At 40.1% G+C, this 26,948-nt stretch overlaps 3 protein-coding genes across 4 annotated transcripts in view; 2 read left to right on the top strand and 1 right to left on the bottom strand.

The window, feature by feature from the left end:
- The window catches only part of slc66a1 (solute carrier family 66 member 1), a 245,126-nt gene extending 232,176 nt beyond the window's left edge, over window positions 1-12,950 (top strand). The window contains exon 9 of the mRNA XM_069694010.1: window positions 12,938-12,950. The gene's annotated coding sequence lies outside the window, so the exon portion shown is untranslated. The remainder of the gene's footprint in view (window positions 1-12,937) is intronic.
- The window catches only part of mtor (mechanistic target of rapamycin kinase), an 84,893-nt gene that overhangs the window by 39,093 nt on the left and 18,852 nt on the right, over window positions 1-26,948 (bottom strand). For both annotated transcript variants that reach the window (XM_069693986.1, XM_069693987.1), the window contains exons 22-28: window positions 22,603-22,715; window positions 22,080-22,242; window positions 21,536-21,628; window positions 20,961-21,107; window positions 20,250-20,392; window positions 19,557-19,719; window positions 18,666-18,811 (exon numbers count right to left, since the gene is read on the bottom strand). In XM_069693986.1, the coding sequence (XP_069550087.1) occupies window positions 18,666-18,811; window positions 19,557-19,719; window positions 20,250-20,392; window positions 20,961-21,107; window positions 21,536-21,628; window positions 22,080-22,242; window positions 22,603-22,715 (968 nt within the window). The remainder of the gene's footprint in view (window positions 1-18,665; window positions 18,812-19,556; window positions 19,720-20,249; window positions 20,393-20,960; window positions 21,108-21,535; window positions 21,629-22,079; window positions 22,243-22,602; window positions 22,716-26,948) is intronic.
- Window positions 12,470-15,833, top strand: angptl7 (angiopoietin-like 7). The gene is made up of 5 exons (XM_069694009.1): window positions 12,470-12,983; window positions 14,159-14,259; window positions 14,376-14,570; window positions 14,786-14,981; window positions 15,090-15,833. The coding sequence occupies exons 1-5, from the start codon at window positions 12,623-12,625 to the stop codon at window positions 15,257-15,259; spliced, it is 1,023 nt and encodes a 340-aa protein (XP_069550110.1). The 5' UTR covers window positions 12,470-12,622; the 3' UTR covers window positions 15,260-15,833.

Below are 26,948 nucleotides of genomic sequence, written 5' to 3'. Positions count from 1 at the left end.
TGCATGATGACAAGTAAAATAACGAAACATTGTAACAGGAGCTACCTGGTACGTAGTTGAAAACAGAAGGCAATCTGCTAACATTTAAACAGTTTTCGCGCTGGGTAAGATGAGTGTCCCTGTGCCTTCCTGGTCCCTGGAAACACTTGCCAACCACGGCCTCAATACTCCGAGTTGCAAAATTGTTCAAACACAAATAAAATATACAGCAACATTTTTGTTGGTCCACATATTTGAAGTCTGACGATACAATATCAGTGCTGTTTTGTTCTTTTCGATGAAAACTGCTCATAAACCAATATTCCATAGGCAGTATATTTCTTAATGATATACAGTGCACATATAGATCTGCATTTAGTGTATTGGATAGTTGGCTATGCGCAAAAACATATACAAGCAACACAATACGGTATAGAACAAGAACAATTACAGATGTGTGGGGATGCTTTAGGGAGGCAGCTACAGAGCGTCACTGCAGTCAAGCATATAGTGTATAAAAATATCCATAGATTAAATGAGAGATTATTACATCTTCACACTAACCCAATTGAAAGGTATTGGCCAATAATAGTTCTGAAGTGTCGATATGATTATGATATGGCAATTAAAACAGGGTCCTCAAAATTTTAATACAAGTTCAAACCAAATACAAATGAAACCAAGCAAGCTACACTTAATGTCCTTTAATCTTGCAGAACAAGGAATACTTTTCTGCATCTGAAAGGATTTTTTTTTCAAAGGCTAATGGTGTAAACAGACGACAGAGGGTGTAAGACTTAACGACCTAAATGAAATCAAACTCAACAGAGTGTGATTACATAACATGAAAAAATGAGCTCATTTTAGTAAATAAGCATTTGTCTGTGGCTCTCCTGATAGAGAGCCATGCACTGTTTCAGTGGCCAATTAAAGATCTATCCCACAGTCTTCAATAAACACAACTACCACCCGGTACTCTGACGATATCAAACGGGTATGTTGTGTACACTTTGTCATATAAATTGGACCTACAAAATGACTCCTTCTGTTGTCAAATAATCCTCTTTCACCACCAAATGACCAAAGAACTGAACGGCCTCCGTGCCCCACCACACACAAGCTGCTGAAGTATACTAAAGCCGCCCAGATGTGGTTTTATCTGGGAAGACAGACAAGAATACGGGCTTTCTCTCCTGCAGACCCAGGAGATTTCATTGTCCCTCAGCTGAAGCCATCTGGCTGCCAGCTCCAAGTACACGCAGTCTAAATATATCCAGATGACAAGGCTCACGTAACTTCTCCTCAAGTTAAAACTTATTAGCAAGCAGAAAACGTATTGAGACCTCTGCAGAGCCTCTTTCTGCACAAGCAAGTATCACTTCCTCACTTTTCTCAGATTTGCTCCTGTGAGGCATGAAGAAGTCCCCAAAACAAGAGGTCGAGCTGATGGTCTAACCTGTGAAGCTGTCAAGATTTATTACATCTGACCATGAAATTTTGACAATTTGCTGTGTATCCTAAATCATTTCTCTAGGTTTAATTCAAAATCTTAACTGAGGTTAGCATGACTTTCTTTTCCACAGTAGCTGAGAAGATCCTTGATACCACTTTTTAAATGCACAAGGCCGAACAGTAGACTCCATAATGTAAACAAAACAAATAACTACCACATAAAAAACTAAATACCATATCTGGCAGGACAAATGCAGACCATATATCTGAACAGCCATATGCTTGGACAAATTCAGATCGAACAGCTTCATTTTATCCCTTAGGTTAGGCCTGGGGTATTGCCCCTTCTTTACAGAAACAGAGCAAGGCACCAAAGCAATTTATTAGGCTAACTACTATTAAAATGACGGTGGTGGTATATGGAATGTATTTTCAGCATATTTCAATCAGAAATGTTTGCTCAATCTTTGAATTCCCGCCTAGATTCAGACATGTTATTTTTTCAACGGAGAAACAAATGACTTTACTCAGATGTTTCAGGAATGTAACAAATGATAAACCAGCACCTCCTGTATACATTAGATTCTGATTCATTTAACACATGGACATTATACATTCAGTTAGCAAGCACCAAGAGGGAGTAGAAAAATATATTTTCATTTCAAATGTAAAACTCTTAATCACAAATTACATCTAACGGTATGGGATAGAAAGAAAATCACCTGTACGCCAGTAAAATTACCCACAATCCCCTAACGCGACTATTCTAAAGTAGCTTGGCTTTTTGTTGAGAGGAAAAGTATGATCCTTGAGGAAACTATACATATTTCCCCCCTCCGAGGTCGAGATGTGAGAAGCTCAGAGGAAAAATAGGGCTTCACTACTGGACATGATCAAATCTAATTAGGAAGATATCCATTTAAGCCTTACTGATTTTTTGGCTTTCTGCTGGCCAATAGCTGACTCCAATCCCTAATGTTGAACATAACAAAATGTTCGGGGAAGGACTAACTTCAGATTTACTGAATTGAATCACTTTCTCTTTTGTTTCTTATTTATATGTTTGGATATTTCCTAAAAACATCTTGTGTAATACTGGCAGAGGATATGAACAGACCCAGAATGCTTATATACTAATTCATCACTTACGCCGGGTATACTCGTGTTTCCGGAAAGTTAAGTCCGGAAAGTTTGTCAGATCCCTTGTGATGCTATATTGTCAAGGAACGCACAACTAATCAGAGAAACTGTTGAATTCAACTATGTAGGTTAGATTCTTTATGAGGAAATCATACATGTAGACCCACATATGATTCTGTATGCTTGCTCAATGTTGTTGAAATGGCCATGAGTGAAGCTGTGGCCAATCCAATACAGGTGGGCAAACTGTACCTTCACAAGAGAGAAGAAGCTTAACTGTGATGTTTTTGGTTGACATTTTAGTTTGGTTGATGGTAGTTGGAAGTATGGCTTTGGACACTTGTGAACTATGAATTCTTACATGTGACCGATGTTAGCCAAAATAGCAATGGCTACCAAGAAAACTGACAATGGCTGACAATTCCCTGGCATTTGTGTCTAAAGAAGTTTAATTTTTGGGGCAGCCAAAATGCAATCAACTATATTCCCGGACAGAGAGGAGCAAACTATCTAGCACCTTGGGGTAGTTCTTTCCACTGCGTAGGCTTGGTCCGAGTCGGCCACAGATGAGAACACTGTTTGAACCGACCCCTGTATTTTAAACAAAAATGTCCCTGGCTAAAGGACATTTGGAGAAATTAAAAGGAGATGAGCAGGCAAGATGAGCTCATGTTTACGAGAAAATAAGCTAAGCAACATGAGATGCTACGTAGGGCCTCAATTGAGAACGGGTGGTACGAGTGTTAATAGGAAGTTCCCAAATATACAGAAAAAAAACACACACACAAACAAATAAAACAGCAGCTATAAAGAAGAAAACAATGAACCTGTGCAACTAGTGCTGCTTATAAGGTGTCAACAAGAAAGCAACAATTTCTTCAGAGAATTATAACCAGAGCAGGATTTACATTAGAGCTCTTGAAAGCATTGTTTGAGAGTATTTTAAAACGTTTGATAATATTAAGACGGTCTTTGCATTCAATTTGTTCCTAGTTTCTAAAACTTCCTTGAAAGAAATAGTCAGTTTCAGATTATCCTCATTTGTTCATTGTACCACAGTGACCGATATAGCCTGGACTGGCTTTGTTCTCCTTCTATGTCTAGAAAAGTTGCTCCAACAATCCCATTGAGACATCAGTCTTGGGCAATTGGGAAATGATTGACATTAATGGGTTGAAAAGATTCCTATTTTTTCTATTGTATATTGTTTTAGCAACATGTCTGAGTTTTGAAAGAAAATGATACGATTCAACTGAGTGTTGACGCGTGAATCAGAGGTGAACGAAGGCAAGGCGAGGTATGCTTATTTGGATAGTCCCTTTTAACCGCCGCTACAAATCAATGTGCTTTACATAGGGCACTGGAATTGAGAATAAATATACAATAAGGGAATTGCAAGAAAAGAAAATAGAACAGATTAAAATGCAAAAGGTGGAGCAATACCAAAGAACACCTTGTTGTACAAATTCGTTATTTAAACTGCTGTATTGGAACGATCTTCAACGCACTTTAAAATTCAATTCTTTGCTACCTTATAGCCACTTTAAATCCATGATCACAAGCCTCCCTGTCCAAACTTGTAACTGTTTTTAACTGATTTTCTTGGTGCCTTGTCTGTATGTTACTAATTAATTGAGCCAACTGGTATAGTTTTATAGCTTATTTAAGTCTTACCTATATTTCATTGTTTTAATTTAGCCTATTTTGTTTATTGTCAAGTTCTATTAGGCTTATTGCCTATATTATTGATTTAATCTTTTATTTTATTTTGAATGTAATCTCAGCATCACTGAAAATGGGAGTTCAATGACGTATCGCCAAGAATTGAATTAAAGGTTGAATAAATGACTGTTTGAAACTCACATTTTCCATTTTACTTCAAGCGTTTAGGGGTCTAAACCTGATGGGTCTGATTTTAAGCCAAAAACGAAATAATTATTTCAAACTGTTACATTAATTTCATGACAGCTAAACACTCTGAACAATACCATATCGGAAACAGTGTCAGTCAACAGTGTCTAAAATGAGAATACATAAACGCAACATAAATCTTCAAGTCTGAAGTAAGTAATGAGCAGCATGTTGTCACATTGTGTCATCCTCTCATGCTCTGGGTTTCTTAGAGACACAGCAGTACATCACTGCATGACATGAGCAGGCAGGAACAGGAAGTGATTACCTCAGCCACCCGCTTCCGTCCAGGTTGTCCTGGGATGTGTGTGGGTAAAAGAGGCTTGAACTCATCTCTGACACCATCTGACTAGCCCATTGTTTCTTGTTTCTCCACAAACGTCGAGACAAAAAGGTGGTTGTTTCGTCAGCAAGCAGATGCTGCAGCATAGGGAAACACTTAGTAACCCTCCACTTTGAAACAATATATTTAAAATGAACAAAATCAGCTCTACCACGGTTAAAGCTGACCGTAAAGATGACGAGGGAAATAAAGCATTTTAAACTTTTAACGAAGATGATGCACTTGATGCCAAAAGAATAAAACGGCTCAGTTAACATTATATTCATGGGGAAAAACGGATTACTAAAAAGTTGCATGACTTTACATGACATTTATGTTGTTCTTTTTCCTCAATGAAGTTAGGCGTGTTAGAGGACCATAGAGACATCAGCCGGAGAAACCATTCCACCCATGTTTACACCACGCTATCACCACACTAGGACGCTGCTGCAGAATGTGTCTCCTGGGTTCCTCACCTTCAGGTCAAAAGGCCGACAAAACAACGCGTCTCCGGTGGCCCAAGCGAAGAAAGAAAAAGCCCAACAGTTACCTCATTGGAATGCTGCTGTTGCTATGTGGATAAAGAGATCAGTAAACAATGTTTCTGAGACAGCTTGAGTTTACAGAGACTAAATATTGACTACATTTTCAGAGAAATTCTCCTTTATATATTTCCAATGAAATATGCCAGTTCCTCGATGATTTTTTTTTTTTGCTTTGATCAATTGAAATTAACTCCTGCTATGATTGATTTTTCTCCTAAACAATGGAAACAAGCAGTGGTTGCGGTGATTGTATTTAAAAAGAAGGATTACGCCAGTCATAAACAACAAACCGCCATCTGTTGGTATTTATATTTACAGTATTTACACTTAAATTGCTATTTGATTATTCTAATCTAAATGTAAACAGATATGGTGTGGTTTATATGGCTTTATGAAAAGGACAAAGTAACAGTTTTGGAAATTTAACTCACTTTAAGTAATAGAAAGAACTACGTAAATGCCAGAGATCACTTTCATACCAACAAAGCTAAAAACTCTTTAATGTATAGCAAAAAAACAACAACAATGGAATCTGTCGATGTTGGCACAAGTGTTTTTTGTTTTCTGTCCTGTGACACAACTGTTTTACATCCCAGTGTCACGAAACGTCTCTCTGAAGCAATGCCACATGGCCAACAGTGCTTACACAAAGCAGGGGGAACTATTCTTAAGGGATAGTGCATAATCCATCTTCTTCCCCTGCAGTACTCTGTGTCCCAGCTACTGGTTTGTAGGGTGGTGAGCAGACAGCCCCTCCCTGGCCCGCATCCGCTGTATGACAACAGACGCCACCTGGTAGCCATCACCAGCTTAAGCCATCGGACCTCTTGATGGTCTGCCAGGGCATGAAGTCTGCCACTCTCAGAGCTGGAGGATACCCTGGTGCATACGGTGTCCCTCATTATGGAAAATATGGAACAGTTTATTTTGCCCCTATACGTGACCAGTTTTAACTGAGCTGCCGATCATTATCCATGGTATTATTTTGAAGTTCAAATCTATGCTAACTCAGCTGCTAGTTTAAGGTGCCCATGCTTAGCTTACCATGGTGATTTTAGAATAGTTTGGTGACAAAGTCAGACATGTCATTTATATCCTTCCTCTTGGCTTTCAGACTGTACTATTAATCAAGCTTGACTGTGAATAAATAACTTCACAGACTGCAGAGTAGAAGTATCTATTTTATGTTGCAAAATAAATCCAGCAAGTGTGTTTTTACTTTAAAAGCAAAATGTCACCTTAATGGTCTTCTGCCTTACTTTGTTCAAACTAAATAACTGAATAAAAGCAAGTGCCGTACAGCATTTCCTATACATGCTCAGTCCAGCCATATATTAGTCAAGTCCTGTGTTTGGGGTGGGGATCCAAATTGGTTTGGATTTAAAATTAATCCAATAAAGGGGCTTTGCAGTGTAAAATGAGTATTTAATTAGCATTAATGTAGCACACTGTCTAGACAATAAAAATGTCTGTCCTGTAGTGAGTATCAATTCTTTTTATATATATATATATATATATATATATCGATTTAAAGATTTGCCTTATATTATTTCAACCGTCCAACAACTAATCAAAACTGTACTCTTACTATGATAAGCCAACATAAAAAGTTGAAGTGTTACTTGCAGCGCTGATATGTTTGGTTATTCTTAACACAGGATACATTAACGATTCTGGAACTACTGAGCACCCCAAGGAATTATAATGTCTTCAAATACGCCAAACTGACACCAAAATGTGTAAAATTCAAAGTGAAGAGCGTCTGTGCTGACAGGTGGAAGAGGTTACTGTTAATGAAGATTATATAATTCAGAGTTTTGAGGCAGAAGCCCTGGAATCCACTGGCTCCTGCTCTCACCTCCTACCTTTCCTATAATTGAACCCATGAGCGCTCTGCGGACAGCTTGGCCCCGCTGGTCACTGTTTGATTACAAAACCTTTTTCCAGTCGATTTAAGAAATTTCCCTCGGGGATTAATAAAGTGTATAAAATTAAAAAAAAAAAAAAAAATAATTAAAATTAGGGATACAAAAAACGCTTCTGAACATATTCTTACGAAGACACTTTTGGTTTTGTCAACTCGCACTTATCTAAGAAAGAAGACTAGAATTAGCACAGCAGGATGTCCAGCTTGTCTTTAAAAACAAAGGAAAAAGTCTGTTCAATGAAACGTGTGGGCTTCCAGAGGAAGTCATATAAAGAAAGGGCTTCGGTTAAAGTTTAGTGATTACCTCTAATGCTAAGAGGAGCCTTGCATTCTTCACAAAGACCCTGATGAGACACGGTTATTGCACAAATGGTGTTTAAAGAAGCTGTTCCGAAGGGGAAAAACAGCATAATGCTAAACGTATAAAACAGCAGTCGAGTCCAGCTGAACCTTTGTGTACTCTGACTGAGTGACAGAGTCCAGGGCCAGAGGAAAGTGATGCCGCTGGGAAGCATTGCTGGAGAGTGAGATATGACTCACAGAGCAGTTAAGGCAATGAGAAAATCCAGGAAGGCAAATTATCCCCATTTTTCCAAAAGAAACTGACGCATATCAATGATTTAAAGTTAAGATTTACGGGGAGGCCAACAAGCATTATATATAATCACACATTATAAATTTGAGCAGTTACAAAACATCTGAAAAACACTCAAAATAATATTTAGATGGGCTGAGACAAAAATGATGGAAACAGAGCAAATTGTTTTAAATGCAACACCAGTTCAGATTCGACTGTCTCTACAGGGGACGCTCAAAACATTTTAAGACGTTTCCTCTGGCACACAAAAGAAGCGCACCTCAGGGACGTTAACAAAGAAGGGGGAAGGCAATTCACTTTCATGACGCAGTATTCCAAGATACATCACTTGATCAACAACAGTACCCGTGTTACACGCCCTTTTGGTGACCAATGATACATATGAATTTGCAATTTCCCCATGGATCTGAAACTTGAGCAAAAAGCACAAAAAACGTGTCAAACCTGGGAACTCAGCAACGGAGACCCTTAAAATAGTTCAGAAAGCCTACCGCAACGAAGCAATGAGCTGGGTGAGGTGTTTGGAGCGGCATTTGTGTTTCAAGAGGGACAGAACATCACTGTCCGAGACCGAAGAAGACACGTCAGGTCAGGAGAGTAACCCGCGATGGCATTTGGGTTCTCCAACACGGCATTGCACCCACTCACAGCGTGTTGAAAACGTGTTCGTTTCTCAGCCACACCTACCCAATTATCACTTCAACCCACCCCTTCTTACCGGATTCGGCTACTTGAGCCCCAAAATGAAGTCAAATCTGAAGGGTCAGTGTTTTGACACTGTGGAGAAGTTATAGCGCAAATCGCAGATGGTGCTTGACACGCTTCCAGGGAACACTTGAAGCGTGCCAGGAGCTCTGGGAACGGTGTGGTGATGGCAACCAGATTCAGATCAGGTTCGGGTTTTGGTTGTCATCGGCGCCATCTCTGACCTTTTTGATTGCATCTCCTATGTTGGCAGCTGAGGTGGAAATGTAAACTAGTTTTTTTTATTGTAATTCAGTTATAATTAGCGTAACTGAATTACCTTTAAATAGCTTCTCTCTGGTAGATATCATCTGAAAACTAATAAGGTATAAGACTGAACATCCAGAATAACAGTATGTGGTAATTCAGCTTAACCTAAATGTTATAATCATCACGTTTGCTATTTTATGCTAAAAGTACTAGTAGATACATGTGACTGAGCTATAAAAGCCTTAAGGCTCACCACGACATTCTGGAAAGTTGTTGTAATAAGTTACTTTTGACAAATGGCCGAAATCAAGATGAAAATCATGTCTAGGATCTAATCAGAGTTTAGAAATTGTCAGACAATCAAAACCTTGCAGCGAACTGAACATGAAGGCTGCCTAATAGCTTTCCAATATGTGTGTATAATTATTACTCCCATATGCGTTTTGCAAATCAAACAAATACAGGAAACTAAAAGCACATGTCAACATTCAACAACAACAATATAAAAAACTGCAACGACTTAAGAGGAAATTACAAAGAGGTGATTATCTTAAAAAAAAAAAAAAAAAAAAAAAATGCCAGCAACAGACGGGGATCATGCGGCCCTGGAAAAAGAAGCACTACACATCCAGAATATTGAGTTTTAGACACGTCAAAACAATAGCCGACCATTTAATAATTAGGTAATATTTTTGGAATTTGATGAAAGTAATTTTCAATGAGTGCTCCAAACCGCAGTTCCGATGGAACAAAGATGATGATGAGCAGAAAAAGCTAAACTGTTTCCTTATTTGTTCGTCTGACCAATTGAGAATAAGTGAGGGATGTGTGCCAAACATTTGGCAGGACAGATACAAAGCGCATACAAACTAGTCGTGTAAGATTATGTAATATTAAGCTAAATAAGGATAAAGTGTCAAGCTTTGTTTCTGCTTTATATTTGTGATATTCTGTCAATTCCACCTGCACCGCAGTTCACAGCTCTGTGCTTCCAGACATTACATCATTTTATATAATTGAAAGGTTTTAGGTTTCTTTCATAGTTTTTAAGTCATGCACACACAAGTGACCAGTCCACAAACAACAACAAAAATACAGTTGCAGTGATGATATATATGTCAAGGTTCACTTTCTGAAACACATCTGAAAAAGTGTAACTCTTACATCATCATATAAGGAGAAACAAATGAAAAAAAGGACATTGTCTTCCCATACACACACGTTTCCTCACAGATATTAGATTTTTAGTTAAATTCTTCTTCGTGTGAGGCTAGTTTTCCATCAGTCAATATGTTCTTAATTTAGTTTTGTATGAATCATCAACAATCCATTGTTCATATTAAAATATTTGATTGTTTGACTGATTGATTTTTATTGTAGCGTCATGTAGTATAACCAAGCCAAACAGGCCCACAGGACGCCATTATTTAGAAGAAGAAACCAGAGCCAGAGTAGCAACATAAATTAAAAACAACACCAAACAAATAAACCATCCTGACCTTTTTTTCCACTCCCGAGTCACGTAAGTCACGCAACCTGTTCTCCTTCTGGGTATTTTTAAGTCTGCCAACTTGGAGGGTCACAGGAAGGATTCTTGCTCTCAGCTGTTTAACTATATACGTTTCATATAGAGTCAGCTATTTCTACATTTCTAATTCATTATTAGTAAGTCAATGCACTCATGCTTGGGCATTATCATGTATCTCAAATTGCAAAGAGTAGGGTACTCCAATGATTTACTATAGCACCTCTATAAAGTTAAAAAGTTCAACAATACAGATGAAAATAAGTTGAAAAGAGAACTGTCAATGGTCAACAATCAAAGTGTTTGGAACTGACTCTGAAATATCTTTACTTAGAGGCAGATACAGACGCCGGCATAAAAGCATCACTCCATTGTGCTACAAGTGGTCAAAACCTCCACAGGGTATCTTTAAGGCAAATATACAGGTCTTTAAAGACTTACAGACTGTAGTTCAGGGTTGTTAAATGCTACCTTCTCCTTACTGTACTCTACACTGTATTGTCAATGTTATTTACCATCTATAAACATGCCAAAACATCCTCATCCTTGTCTTTTCCAGACAGTTCATTTCCTGTCCATGTTGAAAAGGGAAGCGCCATAAAGATCAAGTCAAAACTGACAGGAATGTCCCGTTTCAGTAATGTCTCCGTTACCGTCCCTGTATCACAGAATACACACTTCATCTATTTTGCATGGCACACAGCACCACAGAAATCACGCCTGATATATTGCCTCAGTGGCCAAGGCATACTCTGGCACCCCGCAAACCCCACAACTATCCGTTTGGCCTCCTCTGCGAAGGTGTCTTCTTTAAGTTGGCAGGACAGGCAACTCCTCGGGGGAGTTGGGATGAGATAGAAATTCCACTGAGATGAGACTCCAGACAGCCTCCTGATGTTTGCAGACGTATTATTTCACCCCCATCTAATGGTCAGCACGTTACAAATTTAAAAACAGAAGACAAACGAGAAGCATGAACTGTGCAGATGTTACTAAGATGTCACACAGACACACCACATGTGGAATTAGAATTGTTTCAACCATCAGCGAACAGTGCAAGGACCAAATTCACCGGCCCAACGGCTTGTATCTTCCGCAAACTCCCAACTGCAATGATCATATTGAGTTTGTTCCAATAGTTTTTCTCTGCAGTGTTTATGTGCATTAATTACAGTTAATTAGTTAGCTAATTAGCCCCAGGAAAGCCACAAGAATACCACTTCATTTTGCTGCTCTTCAGGTTAACAGTGCACCGTTTAAAGTACTTAAAAAAGTACAATACATGTGTAATGGAAAAATGTTAAGCCTTTACACATGTACACAACATATTCAGACGTGGCCTGAACATTTCTTTCCACTTAATGCAAACTGTATTTTGGTCTAATTTTATCCCGAAGGTTTCACGAAGCCGGTTTCTCCTTGTATCGACGACCCTTTGAAACCTGATGCTGAAAAGCTCAGTGGAAAAAATGCTTGCCTCAACCTTTGTCAAAAAAAGGTAGAATCAAGAGAACACTTAACCGACAATTAAGAGTACTTAGTGACTTCACACAATTCTTGGCATGTGAAGAGCTCATTTACGGAAGAAATGGTCAGCCCCGAGGATATAGTAGAAATCTGTCATGAAGTGGTAAGTAAAGTGTGAAAACAGGTGAAAGAAATTATCTGCAGCTGTTCTAAAGCACAAAACAGGTATTTAAATGTTTCTCTAGTGTTTCAAGTGTTTCTGTATTGCTTAAATGAATTTAAATGAAATACAGTTGAAGCGTTTTCGCAGTTCCCCATAACAACGGTGCAACAAGTTCAGACAGTAGCCTTTGATGTGCTTTCTCAACCCCTTGCGTGGCTCTTCCAGGCAGAGGCAACAATACATTACTGCCCAGAAACCTTCAACACCTGACAAAGAGAGCAAAAACGTGGGCAGAATTTCTCCAGAATGAGTGAAAGTCAGATGAGGGAGGGTGCCACGAGGGAGGAGGAATGAGACATGTCCTCCACCCAGGAGGTTGGAGAGGGTCAGCACGGTGACGGGTGTGTACCAGGACAGAGGGGGCGGACCCACATGCAAAATATTTAAGGTGCTCAGGCAGAGGAGGGCTTCACTGAGGAAATCAGACAGAGCCCGGGTGAAAGGAGAGCGAGCTCCAACTCTACTGGTCAACACTTCTGTTAGCTGCTCGTGCCTTTTTCCATCTGCAGGGACTGACTGCTTTGCACCAAGAGAAATCAAGAAGACCTCTGTGAAGATCTCCAACTCTTGCATCTAAATATGGCAAAAATAAATTTGATGTTAGTAGCTTTCTGGGTGGCACTGCTCTTTTTAGCTGAGACGTGGGCCCAGAACCCCAAGAAGAGGATGGCACCTCCGAAGCCTCCCAAGGCTCAGTGCTGCGACGAGGTGCGCTCGCTCAAAGTTCAGGTGGCCAATCTGACCAGCATCCTCGAGGAGCTGAGTCGCAAGCAGGAGACCGACTTGCTGAACGTTGTGAGGCAAATAATGGAGCTGGACCAGCAGAACCGACAGCAAGAATCCAGAGTCACAGAGGCAGAGAGCAAGTACTCAGAGATCAACAACCGAGTGGAGATCATGCAGCTGCAGACCCTCCAGTCTGCTACTCAGACCTCATCAGGTGAGCATCAACACTCTGCTGCAGCTGTTAACAGAGGCGGAATTAAATCACACACAAGCTTAAGTTTTGTATTCAGCTTGTATCAGTAGATCTAAAAAGATTGTACAAATAAGTTTAATTAGAAGTTCGAAGTAATTTCCATGATAAAAAAAAATAGTCCTGGACTGAGGTTATAAAATGGTCACACATGGCAAACGTTATCCATCACAGATTCTAGCACACCATGACCTGTCTCTTACTCTCTCTGGCCTGTTGAACAGCTGCTGAAAAAAAATTCCCATTCTTGTAAATGGAAATTTAAAACAAACCTTTTGTCTGCCTATCTTTTCAGCCCTTCTCAATTATGTGTAGAATTGAGTTTAGTTTTAATACATTGCTTATTTTTGAACAAAACCAACTCAATCTGCTGTGAGAATCCAAAGTAATCATTTTACTGGGTGTACAGTTCCCAAATAAAACAACTGTTCTGCACGCACAAAATTATATCTTTATCTTAAGATGCAAACCAGTATAATCAGCCTGGTCCGTTGCTTTGTGGGTGCCAGACAGCTGCTGTGAATCAGTTGCGAGGCAGATTATAGTGTGCACACTAAGGTGAGCTGCCCGACAGCAGTAAAAAGCCTCAATTTGGAGCCGCTGAGCCCCATCTGCACAGCTGTCAATACAGAGCTGCATCAAAGCCACATCATCGCCACCATTCAACTCAACTCAACTTTAACACAACACTAATCAGCGCTGGCTTCCGAAGAGTGGTTAACCAGGCATTACGTTGTTTATTATTTCAATATCTTAACTGTGTGGTCTAACAGGGCCACATTTATGACACTAGCAAAGAAAACACAGAGACCCTTTTTAAAACTTTGGGTAATCAGAGAGACGAGAGCAGAACAGGAAGGGATGCAAAGATTAGAAAAAAGTATTGGGCTCATTGCTCCACAGTGATCTCATAGACCTATTCATGGCATCACCATACTGTACAGGGATATGGGGGGACATACAGTGCATATTGCCTTCTGTTTTGATTTCTTTTGCTTTTAGTCAGGGGTAAAAGGTCCTTTTTTTTCATCTGTCCAATCACTCACATAGCCATTAAGCTGTATTTTATTTAATTCGCTTTTTTGCTCATAAAACTACATATGGTTAAAGTATAATTTCATATATCCTTTTTTTCCCAGATGCCATATATGACTGTGCATCACTCTACAGCAAGAACTACAAGATCTCTGGCGAATACAAACTGCCCAAAGATGAATTTCTGGGTACACCCGAGCTCAGCGTAAGTTCAGTCTTCAATGTCTTCTTTGTTTACTTTTTGGTAAAGCATTGTGAGCTTTCCCTCTTCTCTGCTTTCTTTTATAATCTGGTAAATGAGTGTTATTTTTTTGGTTTCAGGTCTTCTGTGATATGGAGACAAACGGAGGTGGTTGGACTCTGATTCAAAGGCGCAAGGTTGGCCTAACATCCTTCAACCGCGACTGGAAGCAGTACAAAAGTGGATTTGGATCCATCCGCGGAGACTTCTGGCTGGGCAATGACCACATCTTCCGCCTGACAAGGCAGCCCACTACGCTCAGGATCGAGTTGGAGGTACGTGTTGGAAAGCATGTAGGCTTGGGTTTAAGACGCTAAAGAGCCAGAATACACAAACCATGCATAAACCTTTCAACAGCCAGGAGTAAAAAGGCATAAACACACACAGAACCACTTTATACCGACTTGTACTGAGCAAAAGAAAATTAATAATAAATCAGAATAAATAACTGTCCCTCTCTAAATCATCTTATATGGGTTTTCCAATGCAGGACTGGCAAGGAGCGACACGCTACGCTGAGTATGGCTTTTTCACTGTGGGTAATGAGCTCAATAGCTACAAGCTCTTCCTTGCCAACTACAGTGGAAACGCTGGCGACTCCTTGCGCTACCACAACAACACCAACTTCAGCACCATCAACAAGGACAACGACAAGTGTGTGGATGATTGTGCTTCCCTGCGCAAAGGTAAATAACGAGAGCAAACCCAGTCAAAACAATCCATGAGGTCATTTACGGTAGATAATACAGTTAGATATTTCCACAGTCTAATTCTATTCCCTCGCCTCCTCCCAGGTGGTTACTGGTACAACTGCTGCACCGACTCGAACTTGAACGGCATCTTTTACCGCTACGGAGAGCACACAAAGAATTCAGATGGGATCACTTGGTATGGCTGGCACGGGCCCAACTACTCCCTCAAGAAAGTGGAGATGAAGGTCCGGCCAGCGGGATTTCAACCATAAGTGCTTCAGCTGTGGGTCCTGGATCAAGATCATACGCATGAATGCTGAGAGATCTGACTAATACCTGCTCAACCAAAATTGGGTGGCTTTCCCTTGACGGCGAAAGGAATGAAATTGCTGTTTGTGATGGTCTGGTTGAATCTCAGTCAGATGAATGTGTATCGTTTTTGCCGTGTATGATTGTAAATTGTAGTTTGTTTTGTGTATTTATCAGTAAAATATTTTATTTTTTAAAAGCTTTGATAGACGCTCCTTTACCACTGACCCCTATGGGTAACTGGACTTTCTTTCATTTGTCTCCAAAGTGTTTCTAGTTAACACCAGCAAGAGTCAGTCCAGACTGGTCTGGTTCAGCTATAAATCATTAAGGACTGTTACAAACTAATTAAAGAGGATGTCTGTGAGTTGCTGGGATGGGACCAACCACCAAAGGTATTTCCTATAAATTACGCTGCATTTTTTGTTGTAAAACCCAAACCCTTCATGATGGGAATGTGTAACTTGTAAAATGTGTACAGCTATGTAATTATGTTGTTTTATGTGATAGAAAATAAAAAATATTTTTTAAAGGAAACATACCTGTCTCAAACCAAATTATACTTTTTACTTCACTGGATAAATAGCTTAGTTATAAGGTGGAAAACTCAAAGGAGTCTGAAAACAAGTCAAGGTCTTGTGTCCATTCATGTCTAATAATGGCTACATATTTGACTTGAGTCACCGACCTCTGACTCTGAGATCATCTCCTGACATCCCATTCAAAGGTCACCTGGTATTTAAGCCAAATGCAGGACTGAAGACCACACACACACACTCTACTCTTCCATCTAGTTAAACATCTCTATGTTTGCTACCTTAAAACCAATGACAGCATTTTTCTATGCTTAGAACCAACAAAGAATTCCTTAAAGCATTAAAATACCTACAAACTGAGCTCACTGCCTATTCAGGCTCAGAGGTCTGCTGATGCAGATTCTCCTCCTTTCACTAGGTGACACCTTCGGTCAGTGTAAACATCTAATTAAAGCTGGACATTTATCTCTTCCCTTTAGAAGAAGTGACCGCAGCAGAATAAAGGGCACTTGAAAAAGACCTTCGGATGGTGACAAATGACAAGGTCTTTCTATTTCAAGGGTCCAAAGTATTCAAACATGTGCCCCCAACAACAAAAGCAGACCTTAAACAGCGGTGGACAACGTAAGTGCAAGTAGAGGCCGGTTACTATTGAAGTAACCTCTGTTTACATAGAGGGAGTTCTAATGGTTGCCATGCTTTGTTTAGGAAACCCAGCTGCTGCACATGGCATGGATAGTTTTTCCAGTGATGCCTCAAGGGGCAGCTTTAAGTTAATCAAGATACTGCCTGAATGGGACTTGACCTTTGAAAACTATGGTGTGAAAATGGATTTGACTATCAAAATATTTTAATACAGTATGTCAAGTTTACCTCAATTTAACCTAAAAAGTTATTTCAGATTCTATATTATATTATAAAATGTTGAACTCCAGTCATCCTGGCTTTGTTATTATGAATTGGAACACAATGATTAAACAAATACCACTGTACCTTTGGAAGAGTAGTAGCAGAGCAGCTTTGCGAGACCACAGTTTTCCAGTTTGTTAAACTGAACTGCATTAGATTGTTATTCTAATACTTAGTAACAGAACAGCGCAGTAGTAGTATAAATAGTCGTATCATTATGTAGTACAATATACAATATGATGTGTTCCATCTGTTATTTTCCTCAGACCAGTTAAAGCCACACATCTAACGCAGTCATAACAAAATCAAAGTATCCTCTGGTTAACAAAGCTAGCACATATCAGGGTGGCTGGATTTCATCCCATTGTATGTGTTTCTGTTGTTGTCTCCACCCCCTCTACTCAAGACATTAAGTCCATTTGAGCAGTTGAGAGGTAAAATAAGATAATGCACAAGAGCCACACTGGTTGGCGTGCAGAGGATGAGATTTTGCTTAACAGCTTGCAGGCCTCTGTACATCTGAACACACTCAAATTTATTTAAAATTCCATTTCCAAGCATTACCATGGTGCACGGTAACATTATGGCTACACATATATTATTAACACATGGACCAGATGCAAAAAGGCCCCGCTCCAGTTGCTCCAGTGGTGATGGGAGCACAAAATCCTTATTTAGACTGTAAATTAACACTTCACTTTTACAGACCTGTATGACACCTAGCACACAGTTTTCACCCCAATCATCACACTCCACCAGATATTGTCAAATAAAGCAAGATTTTCAAAAATAAAATGAACAAAACAGAACCAGATGACTTCATACGAATGCATTTGAAGACACTGCATGATGATCGAATAACATCACAGGCCAATTGCCCAATTAGCAGCGTTCCTCTGTTGTTAGGAATAATGGGGAAAATGTGACCAATTTCCTGGCTAAATCCAAAACTATGGGGCCTGTGAATATATTTAAACCACAAACTAATCCTTTTGATTTTCTTAAAATGCCTCACACATTATTCGGACCAGTTACAACTCGTAAAATTTGTACAATTATGACTGTCATTAATTTAGATTTAAAACCCTGAGCTTTAACTGAGGATCCAAACGAGAGAACAAAAAGAAAAATTCCTGAAATAATGACAGTCATCCACAAACACAGCTTTAGTACTCATCTGGTACTCAAATAGCAATGACGATGCCAGCTCATCATCAAAACCTGTGCATCAGATATTAATAAATTTATATTTTTTCTAATACAGCCAAGACTCAGTAAAACCCAGCTTTCGGAGAGCTTTTTTTTTTTGCACACTAGCAAAGCGTCTAGATCTTTTTATGGGAAATCCTGGAGAGGTGAGAACCAGATGGGGATACTGAAAACACCAGAGTGCCGGCTCCCATCATTCATCATCATCAAGGCTCCTGAGAAATTGAAAACAGGCCCCCGAGAAACACAAGTCCAGACACTCGTAGATGAAAAGGAGGCAAGCATCCAATTAGATGCCTGGAAAACAGATTTCTCCGTGCTATGCCAAAGGCATAGAAATAAAGAAGGATGAGAAAACGGGATGGAAAAGATGACAGAAGATATCAAAGGGTTATGGGACAGGAGGATATGCATAATGTCATTTTTCTATCAACTTATGAGGTAAAAAATTGACTGTGAGTGGGTAGTATAACTGTTTGTTTTAAGCCATAACTTTTAATGCGATAACAGTTAATCACTGAGGACTGTCGAATAACGCACCAAAATAAAGGTGAGGTGGAATATTAAATACTCAGAGCTCGTTTGCTGTTTTCAGTCAGATAAAATGATGAAGAAAGATGGAGATCAACACCTCACAGTTTATAAAGGCCGTAGTTGTTTCCCTTAAAAAAAAAAAAAAAACTTTTTGTTCTTTGGAGATTTTCAGACCACCTACCTGATAAGAGATTCCAGGATGAGAGGAGAAGGACCTTTTTGGAACTCCAGCTCTTTGTAATGCAGCGCCTTGGCGTAGGCACGACATTTAGCAGCTCTCTCGCCGAGCAGCACAATGCCGTTATCGTCTCTGAGGGGCAGAGGGCCCTGTGGAAGGAAACACCAGCATGAAACCAAACCAAATCGAACCAAAGCTATTTTTCCTAAATAAAACTAAACAGTTGCCTGTAATTTGTAAGATTTGCACCGTCAAACGTCGCTGTTCTTTCCACTGGCTCATAATAGGACACTTGATATGTGTCTTTACTGAGGCCTCGCAGCAAGGGGTCCATGTTGAAATGCTATATTATGACCCAACCATGACTGTGTCAAAACTCAAAGCAACCGTACTGTCACCAATTAACTCAACATGTGGTCAAACAGTGGAAGAGAGAGGAATTCTCATCTTGAGACCCATATATAAGCCTCTGGGAGCCTACGGACTTACATGGATGCAAACCTATTCAGACCACTTCACTTTTTGCACACTTTATTGGGCTGTCAATTTCATTTTAAATGGATAAAATTGACATTCATGCAGATCAGTTTAGAGTTTTACCCACTTAAAATGAAAACGACAACACAATTAAGTGTGCAAAAAGTAAGTACATCTGAATACTGTCTTAATGTGATATCACGTTATAGTTGAGTCTCCAGCTGTGGTGAAGAATATCAAAACCTTGTACTTTTTAGATGGCAGTTTAAGATGAGCCTGTATGAGCCCTTTAGGCATCTAAATACTGGCTAATACCAAAAACCTTGAATTTAGAAGGATTTGAATGAAATTTAGAAAATGCAGCAATTTTATTATGTATCCCAGTGACTCCAGTGTTTAATGTAGTTCACTGCTCACCTTGTCACTGTGCTCCATGAACTCCGCCAAGTTAAGCAGCGTCTGCGTGACCTCGGCAATGTCTTGGGAGGTGAGAGCTAACTCGATGCTGCGGATGAGCTCGTCCTGCTGGTCCTCACTCAGCTCAGACCAACAGGACAGGAAGGCGGCGTTGAACAGGTCTCTGGACAACAGAAACCACATTTACACATTATAACCAACATAAACAATGTATGACAAGACATTACAATTTGGATATTTTACATAAACAGGCACCAGTTGCTGGAGTTTCCACAGCATGTAAATAAGTGTACAACCAAATAAAATATGAATGTATAGCTTTAAAGAGCTCAAAGTTTATAGATGAGACAGCATTTTAGTATGTTTTGGTACCTATCTGCTTCACGTGTACTGTTACACACAGTCCCATCTGGCCCCATCAAGTACATTCCGTCTTGTACGGCTAGTAACAGCAGTTCCACAACAGCTGTTGTTTTGGTGCTTACACAACAGTTGTGGTGTGAGCTACAAAGACCGAGTTTCAATTTCTTTTATGTCTCTAAGTTATAGGGACTTATGTGAACGTTTTTAGCTTTTGTGGTTTATCAGTGTTCAGCAGTATTAAAGAACTGACTGACGAAAAAAAATAAAGAAGGAACAGAAGGATAGAGGAGGAAGTGTGCTGGAAAAGTAGACATGACGGCAGTGCTGTACCTGGCGAGAGGGATGTAGGTCTGAGCCAGCGACCAGCAGGATCGCAGCGCTGGCGAGGACGACTCTTTGAGCAGGACGACACTCAAGCGTCTCAGCCACTCCAGCCAGTCATCTTTGGACACCTTCCTGGCTGCTCCCCAAGCCTGTGTACAGAACAGAAATCCTCCACTTTAGAGGCCACTGTGAACCTTGAGGGAGCAACAGGCTCTCCAGACTTGAGTGTCACGGGTTATGTGTGTGGGATGATCTGGCTGAGATGCACACATTCAACTTTTACTAATAGTCATCAAATGTCACAAAGAGTTCAACAGCATTGGACCAAAAGATTGTAGTGTTTTTGTTTTTGATTACGGTAGTGGAGTGGACTGCATAATGTGTCAGTCAACACGTCAAATCTTCGGTAGGTATTTAAACCCCAGCATAAAACTCAAAGTATTTTCATACTCATCAAGCCATTCAGTGGCCCTTTTTGCTCTACAAAGAAGCATCTGTATTTGTTGTGTTCTTTTACTCTTTTGATGAGGTTTTCTCTCAAATTTATTGACAGTCTGTTGATTCATATGTCATCACCACAATCCAACTTTGGACTTGTACTCAGGGCTGTTTACAGCAACACCAGCAACAAAGCCAGTGAAACAAACACTGAGCTCGTGTGTTATTTTTCACCACGGAAGTATGAATCAGGAAAAAATTCCAGTTATTCCCTCTGACCTTCTGAAGTGCAGTAGTGCTGACATGCAGCTTCTTCATAGGCCCCGCCTCCACTGGCCCGCTGACCAGAGCATCGCCGTGGTTACCGCGAAGATGGCGATGTTGGAAGATTAGAGGGTCCTCTTCCTCTTCTGCCAGAGTATAGCCCTATTATGGACACAGGGACACCCCCCCCCACACACACACACACACACACACACACACACACACACACACACACACACACACACACACACACACACACACACACACACACACACACACACACACACACACACACACACACACACACACACACACACGTTTTATGAATGTGGAAGTGCATTTCCTTCCTGAGGGACTGTTGATAAACAGTGCATGGAAAGGACTTGCTCATTGTGCATTGTACGTTTGTTATTTTGTGATTATGTAATGTACACCGCTTGACCATGTGTGGTGATTTTGTGTCATGAAGGGTTATAATACTCTGACCTGACTGGGTAAGAGGCAAAGAACAATGCACATGTGTTCATAAGTTCAGGGGACATGTTGGAAATGTGTGATTTGATTAATCTGGACACAGTGGAGAGTCTTACCTTAACAATGCGACATATGAGTATATCATAACGCTGGTGGTTGATCCTGTGCTTCAGCATCACTTTGTTCACCATGGGGATGAAGATCTGGTACTGAAAATAAGAGGGAAGGAACGGAGAGTAAATAAAAGGGTGCATGTGTGTTTTATGTGGTTCAGCATTGCTATTTTTTTTCCCTTCACCATAAAGTAAATAACTGGGTATCCAGCACTTGTATTTAACTTCCGTGAGTCTAAGATCAAAAGCTCCCCCTACACTTGTTGCCAGACATGGCTGCACGTGGGCCGGTGGTTCTGAAAACGATACAACGGTGTAGGGATAAGGGAGGAGAGGCAGGCGTAAATGTGACCTCATCCGCTCTCATAAACACCACCCCCTGCCGTCAAATGGCCAATGACATCAGCAGTCTAGCAGGAAGTAATAAAGACTTTGGGGTGGGGGTTACCAAAAGGCAGTTCATTTGAAGCCAACAGTAGGGAGGCTGGAAGTGGTCTACTGAATAATAGCTACATCTAAAAGAAGCCAGAGGGAGAAGTGTGGCTACCTTCTTGCCCAGCTGGAACACTAGCGAGGACAGGGTGTCCATGGAGGTGGAACGCAGCTCAGGCGTGCTGTCAAGAGTCCTAACAATTGGGTGGATAATGCGTGAGGCATAGTCTGTGAAGTCCAGGGACTCTGTCAGCCGGTCAAGTGTCTCCAAGGCAACCCTGAGCGACAAAGGACAAACAGAAAATGCTCAGCTTCACTCAAAAAATTTAAGACACAGAGACAGGTCCAAAAGCCCTTAAAGGCAGACAAGAAGAAATGTGAAAAGGTTGAAGAATTTGCCAGTTAGGAAAAAAAAAAAAAAGGACATAAAACAATTCCTGTAAAACCAGTGAACCCCTTTTTTTTTTTTGCTCATATCACAAAGCTGGTCTACTTTTCTCCTTCGGTGGTGCAGATGTAAATAATTGAAATCATATTTTTGCTGAATCAATAAATTCCATTGAGAAAATAAGTGAGAATGATTTTTAACTTCACACGAGATCCCTCTCTAAAACTACATGAGCACATGTGGTACTGACTTGCGGGCCTGCAGGGGAACATCAGGGGCATCAAACAGCTTGACAATGGGAGGCAGCAGCAAGTGGAGGTAGTCGTCTAAGTTGGCACCAAACAGCTGAATGGCATTGAGAAGCTGAAAAGGAGAGCACACATTGCTTAATCCCACGTACCGCAACACAGAAGCCATAAGCCGTTTTAATGAGCTTGTTATGGCTAACGGTTTTCTTCAGGAGCTCTAAAAGAAAAAGCGGATGGTGTTTTATTTCAGCGAGGTGCTGGCACACATGCAAGCCTTCCAGGAAAATTGTGAGTGACGAGGAATGAATGAGTGAGTGGATATCTTATTAGCAGGTCACTTCACAGGATATGGATCATAAAATTAAACACAAAGTACATGAGAACTACAAATATGGCACATATTAAATACTAAACAGAAACACACAATGTGGGGAGTTCTGCCAGGCCAGCAGTTATATACATGAATGGATAATACCCAACAAGTTATATGTTCCATGCCATATGTAACTTTGATCTCACTTCCCTGTTTTAAATATCTTAATTCATATTGCTTGTGTTGCTAAGTAGCATCTGACTGCACCCCAGACATGTCAATCAAGTCAGGTACGCCACCAAACATACCTCTGTTTGAGGCCAAATATGGATGGGTGGATAGGCGGATAGATGGATAGATAGATAGGTAGGTAGAAAAATGGAAAATGTACATTATATACAACTTGTATACAAATAAAACTAGAATAATATTAAATTAAACTAAACTAACTAACCAATATCTAATTAATCATGGAATTCTTTTCAGATGGACCACCAAAACACAGGTCAGAAGGAGTCAATTCAGCTAATGACACTTTAAGAACCTGTGGAAATAAATGAATTTATTTTTCACGAGAGAAATTGGGGCTTTTTGAATGTGAATCTAATAGAGCCAGAGGTTTTTGGGGGCCAGCACCTAGTGGCTGTGTGTGATATTACACTTTAATGCACAGTGCTAAGGTTATATAGGACTCTTTTTCTCAAAACAAGCCTCCACTGCAACTGAGAAGCTTTTGTTAGTTGGTGGTGGTTACCCAAATAACTGTTGCTTAAAGCTCTTTCCTGTTGTTGCCTTTACCTTCAGTTTGATGCTGGTGAAGTAATTTTGATCAGCGAAGCATCAACTGTCATAGACGTCCAATTAAATTGATAATTTTACTAAAAGTTAAACAACACTTTTCTAACCAATCAGCCACTAATGACCATTGAATTACTCGTGCATGAATACATTTCTATAAGAATCTGGTGGTGCTCGAATGTTAAAATCCTGTACAATATATTCATAACATCCCAATGACTGAAATGACTAGCTTAGCTGATATGGAAAAAAGTCATGGAAGCTTGTATTGGGATAATAAATTTGTGTTTTTATTATTAGAGAGAACTAAAGTATTCACATATTTCCTAGTTCAAATTTCTAATTGAGTTCTGTCTTCATTGAATGAGATCTTCCTCTCATCATTAGTCAATATAATCACAATGTATACATTTTTTCTCAGCTTTGGAAATGCTACATGCATTTAATGGTGTGACACCAAATCAGACAGTGACACAGGCACTTTGAAGCTATGTGAATATCTATCCATCCATCCATTAGCTATACCCGCTTTATCCGGAACAGGGTCTCGGGGGGGTAGGGGGGGCTGGAGCCTATCCCAGCTCACTTTGGGCAAAGGCAGGTTACACCCTAGACAGGTCGCCAGACTATCACAGGGCCAACACTTACACACAGACGGAAACAAAGACCATTCACACCTAAGAGCAATTTGCAGAACCGTCAATTAACCTGAGGTGCATGTTTTTGGATGGTGGGAGGAAACAGAAAGGCCCAGGCCCAGATTCGAACCCAGAACCTTTTTGCTGTGGTCACTACGCTTGCAGGACTTAATGTCAGCTGTCTACAAGGTATCTTAAATACAAACATTAATAACAACTAAGAGCTGTTTTTTTTAGAAGGTTTTCTCTAGTTTGGTCTGACAGTAAACATCCTGGGGTGTGGAGCATGTGTGCACAGGGTGGGTGGATGCATGGTGGTCTTAAAACGATGACGTATGTTACAGGCAACAAACTCCCCCCAGCTCCCAACACACATCATGAGATCTTTCCCGTACCTCCACCCCATGTCTAATGTGCACATGGCGAGACAGCAGGAAGCTGAGGTGGAGGTGGAGGGGTGTGTGTGTGTGTGTGTGTGTGTGTGTGTGTGTGTGTGTGTGTGTGTGTGTGTGTGTGTGTGTGTGTGTGTGTGTGTGTGTGTGTGTGTGTGTGTGTGTGTGTGTGTGTGTGTGTGTGTGTGTGTGTGTGTGTGTGTGTGTGTGTGGTGGCTGGGCAGAACAGCTTCTTGAAATGATGGAAGTATGTTTTTCTTTTCTTCTCCTTTGGACCAGAGGGTAACCCGATTCCAACTTCCCTCATTTCATGACCCCCATCCTGTGTTTAAGATTAGATTCCAGACCCAGACCCGAGCTATAGACTATCCAGATTGTGGTCTGTTGGATTATCTAATACTGCAGACTTTGAAACAAAACAGCACCGGAGTAGAAAGGACTAGATGACTGTACTCCTTATGATTCTGTCTTTGTGGTCTCTGCCCAAACCATGATTTAGAGTTTGAGGGAAAACCCTGACAACTACTGGCAGCAGCTGCTGAAACGGGAGAGTGTGTTAGTTACAGGTCTATGTTGTCTTTGAACTGCTGCATTACAAGCGAACGGCTTAGACCTACATGGTTTTGATGGATATTGATGGAAACCGCGAACACAAAACAGCACCTCAATAAGTCAACTGTGGGCTGAGCTCCTGGACTTTGTTGGACTGTGGAGTGACGGGAACGTTTTTAAAACACAAACTCTTCTTGGCAGTTCTTGTAAAATTCAGTTATCTGCTTAAATCAGACATGTGATCTTTTCAATCAAGTAAGTGAGCTTTGCTTTCTCCAGCAGATTTATGCCACACTACGTGTCACTTACTGTCAGCGCAGCTCTCATGTCAAGCTGAGAGATCAACTCTGACCTCAAAAAAATCCATCGCATAACACATTACTCAGGGTCATGCTACACTGGGCCATGGATACTGCTGTTTTGCTACCATTACTAATTATGGGAACTAAACTGGAATTCTTCTCTATACCGCAACCTTATATTTGTTCGTGTTGGCAAATATTTCATGTTTAGTAATCCATATTTTAGTGGGAACTCAGCAAAAGTTGGCAACAACTAAAAGAACATCAAAAAGTCAAGAGTTTTTTTTTTTTTTTTTTCATTTGTACAGTTTCTCCTGTTCGGAGAGTTCTTATACTGCAGTCACACCAAAATTCAACACTTACTGGCATGGAGTGGCTAAAAGCAGGGGAAAGAGGAAATAGCAAGGGTCAGATTTAAAAAGATACTGGTGTACTGTGGCATTTCTTGGCACATAGGTAATCAGTAACCATTAGTTAGTGGAAGAGTATTTCATTGACAGCAGGAATGTGTATCATGTAGTCCGTGAACGTGTGCCTGTACAAGGACCCGCACAATATCCTTGCTAGTGGTCAAAATTAGCTCAGGCTACCTTTACATCTCTGGTCAGTGTTTTGCTTTTATGTTGAAAGAATGATTGATCACAAGGGGGGACCATATTGTATAATTCACTATAATATCAATATAATTATTATTTTTATTTAAAAAAATGTAAATTGTGATAATGGAAATATTCCAATTTGCTGACGTCATACTGTTACACAGTATAACAGTATGAAAGCATCAACAACAAGCAAACGTGGCTCTAAGGTGGAGGGTCAGTAGTGTAGAAGTGGTTTTTTTTACATACACAAAAAACCCACATATACAACAAATCACAGTCATATGTTAGTTTTTACCTGTTATGTTATTGGAATTAATATTTAAATATTTTTCAGTATTCGGGCATATCATTAAGGATATCATTATCCTAAAAATACCCTGAAATATTATTTTAAGGTCATTTCACACCTGTTGGTCAGTGTGGTCATATTACTAAATGAGATCTAACTGATCAATCAACAAACGAGAGATCATTCCAACCTTTCTACTTTAATTTGTCAGTCATTCATTACCTGTTCAACATAAACAGTTCTCAAACCGTACTTTAATACCTTTAGAACTTAGTGGTTAACAAGAAAAGCAGTATATTAAAAATATGATTTTCAAACTGTGAAGAAATAAGCATGATAACGCACTAACAGTATCTGTTCTTGTTTGTCATAGGGGCTGTTTCCATTTATCTATTTCAATCCAGACATCTGGCCTGGCCGTGAGCGGATCAAATAGTGGCCAGCTTTAGGCCGAGTGTTTCC

This window comes from Brachyistius frenatus, unplaced genomic scaffold, assembly GCF_029030835.1.
Source record: "Brachyistius frenatus isolate BFR_SWC_R1_liver_20210118 unplaced genomic scaffold, ASM2903083v1 Contig_16, whole genome shotgun sequence".
NCBI lineage: Eukaryota > Metazoa > Chordata > Actinopteri > Embiotocidae > Brachyistius > Brachyistius frenatus.
This window is presented reverse-complemented; position numbering and strand designations above follow the sequence as displayed.

Coding starts and splice junctions, on each gene's coding strand:
- angptl7 (XM_069694009.1), top strand. CDS start 12,623: ATGGCAAAAATAAATTTGATGTTAGTAGCTTTCTGGGTGGCACTGCTC. Junction 14,260..14,375: donor TGGGTACACCCGAGCTCAGC/GTAAGTTCAGTC, acceptor TTTTGGTTTCAG/GTCTTCTGTGATATGGAGAC. Junction 14,571..14,785: donor CGCTCAGGATCGAGTTGGAG/GTACGTGTTGGA, acceptor TTTCCAATGCAG/GACTGGCAAGGAGCGACACG.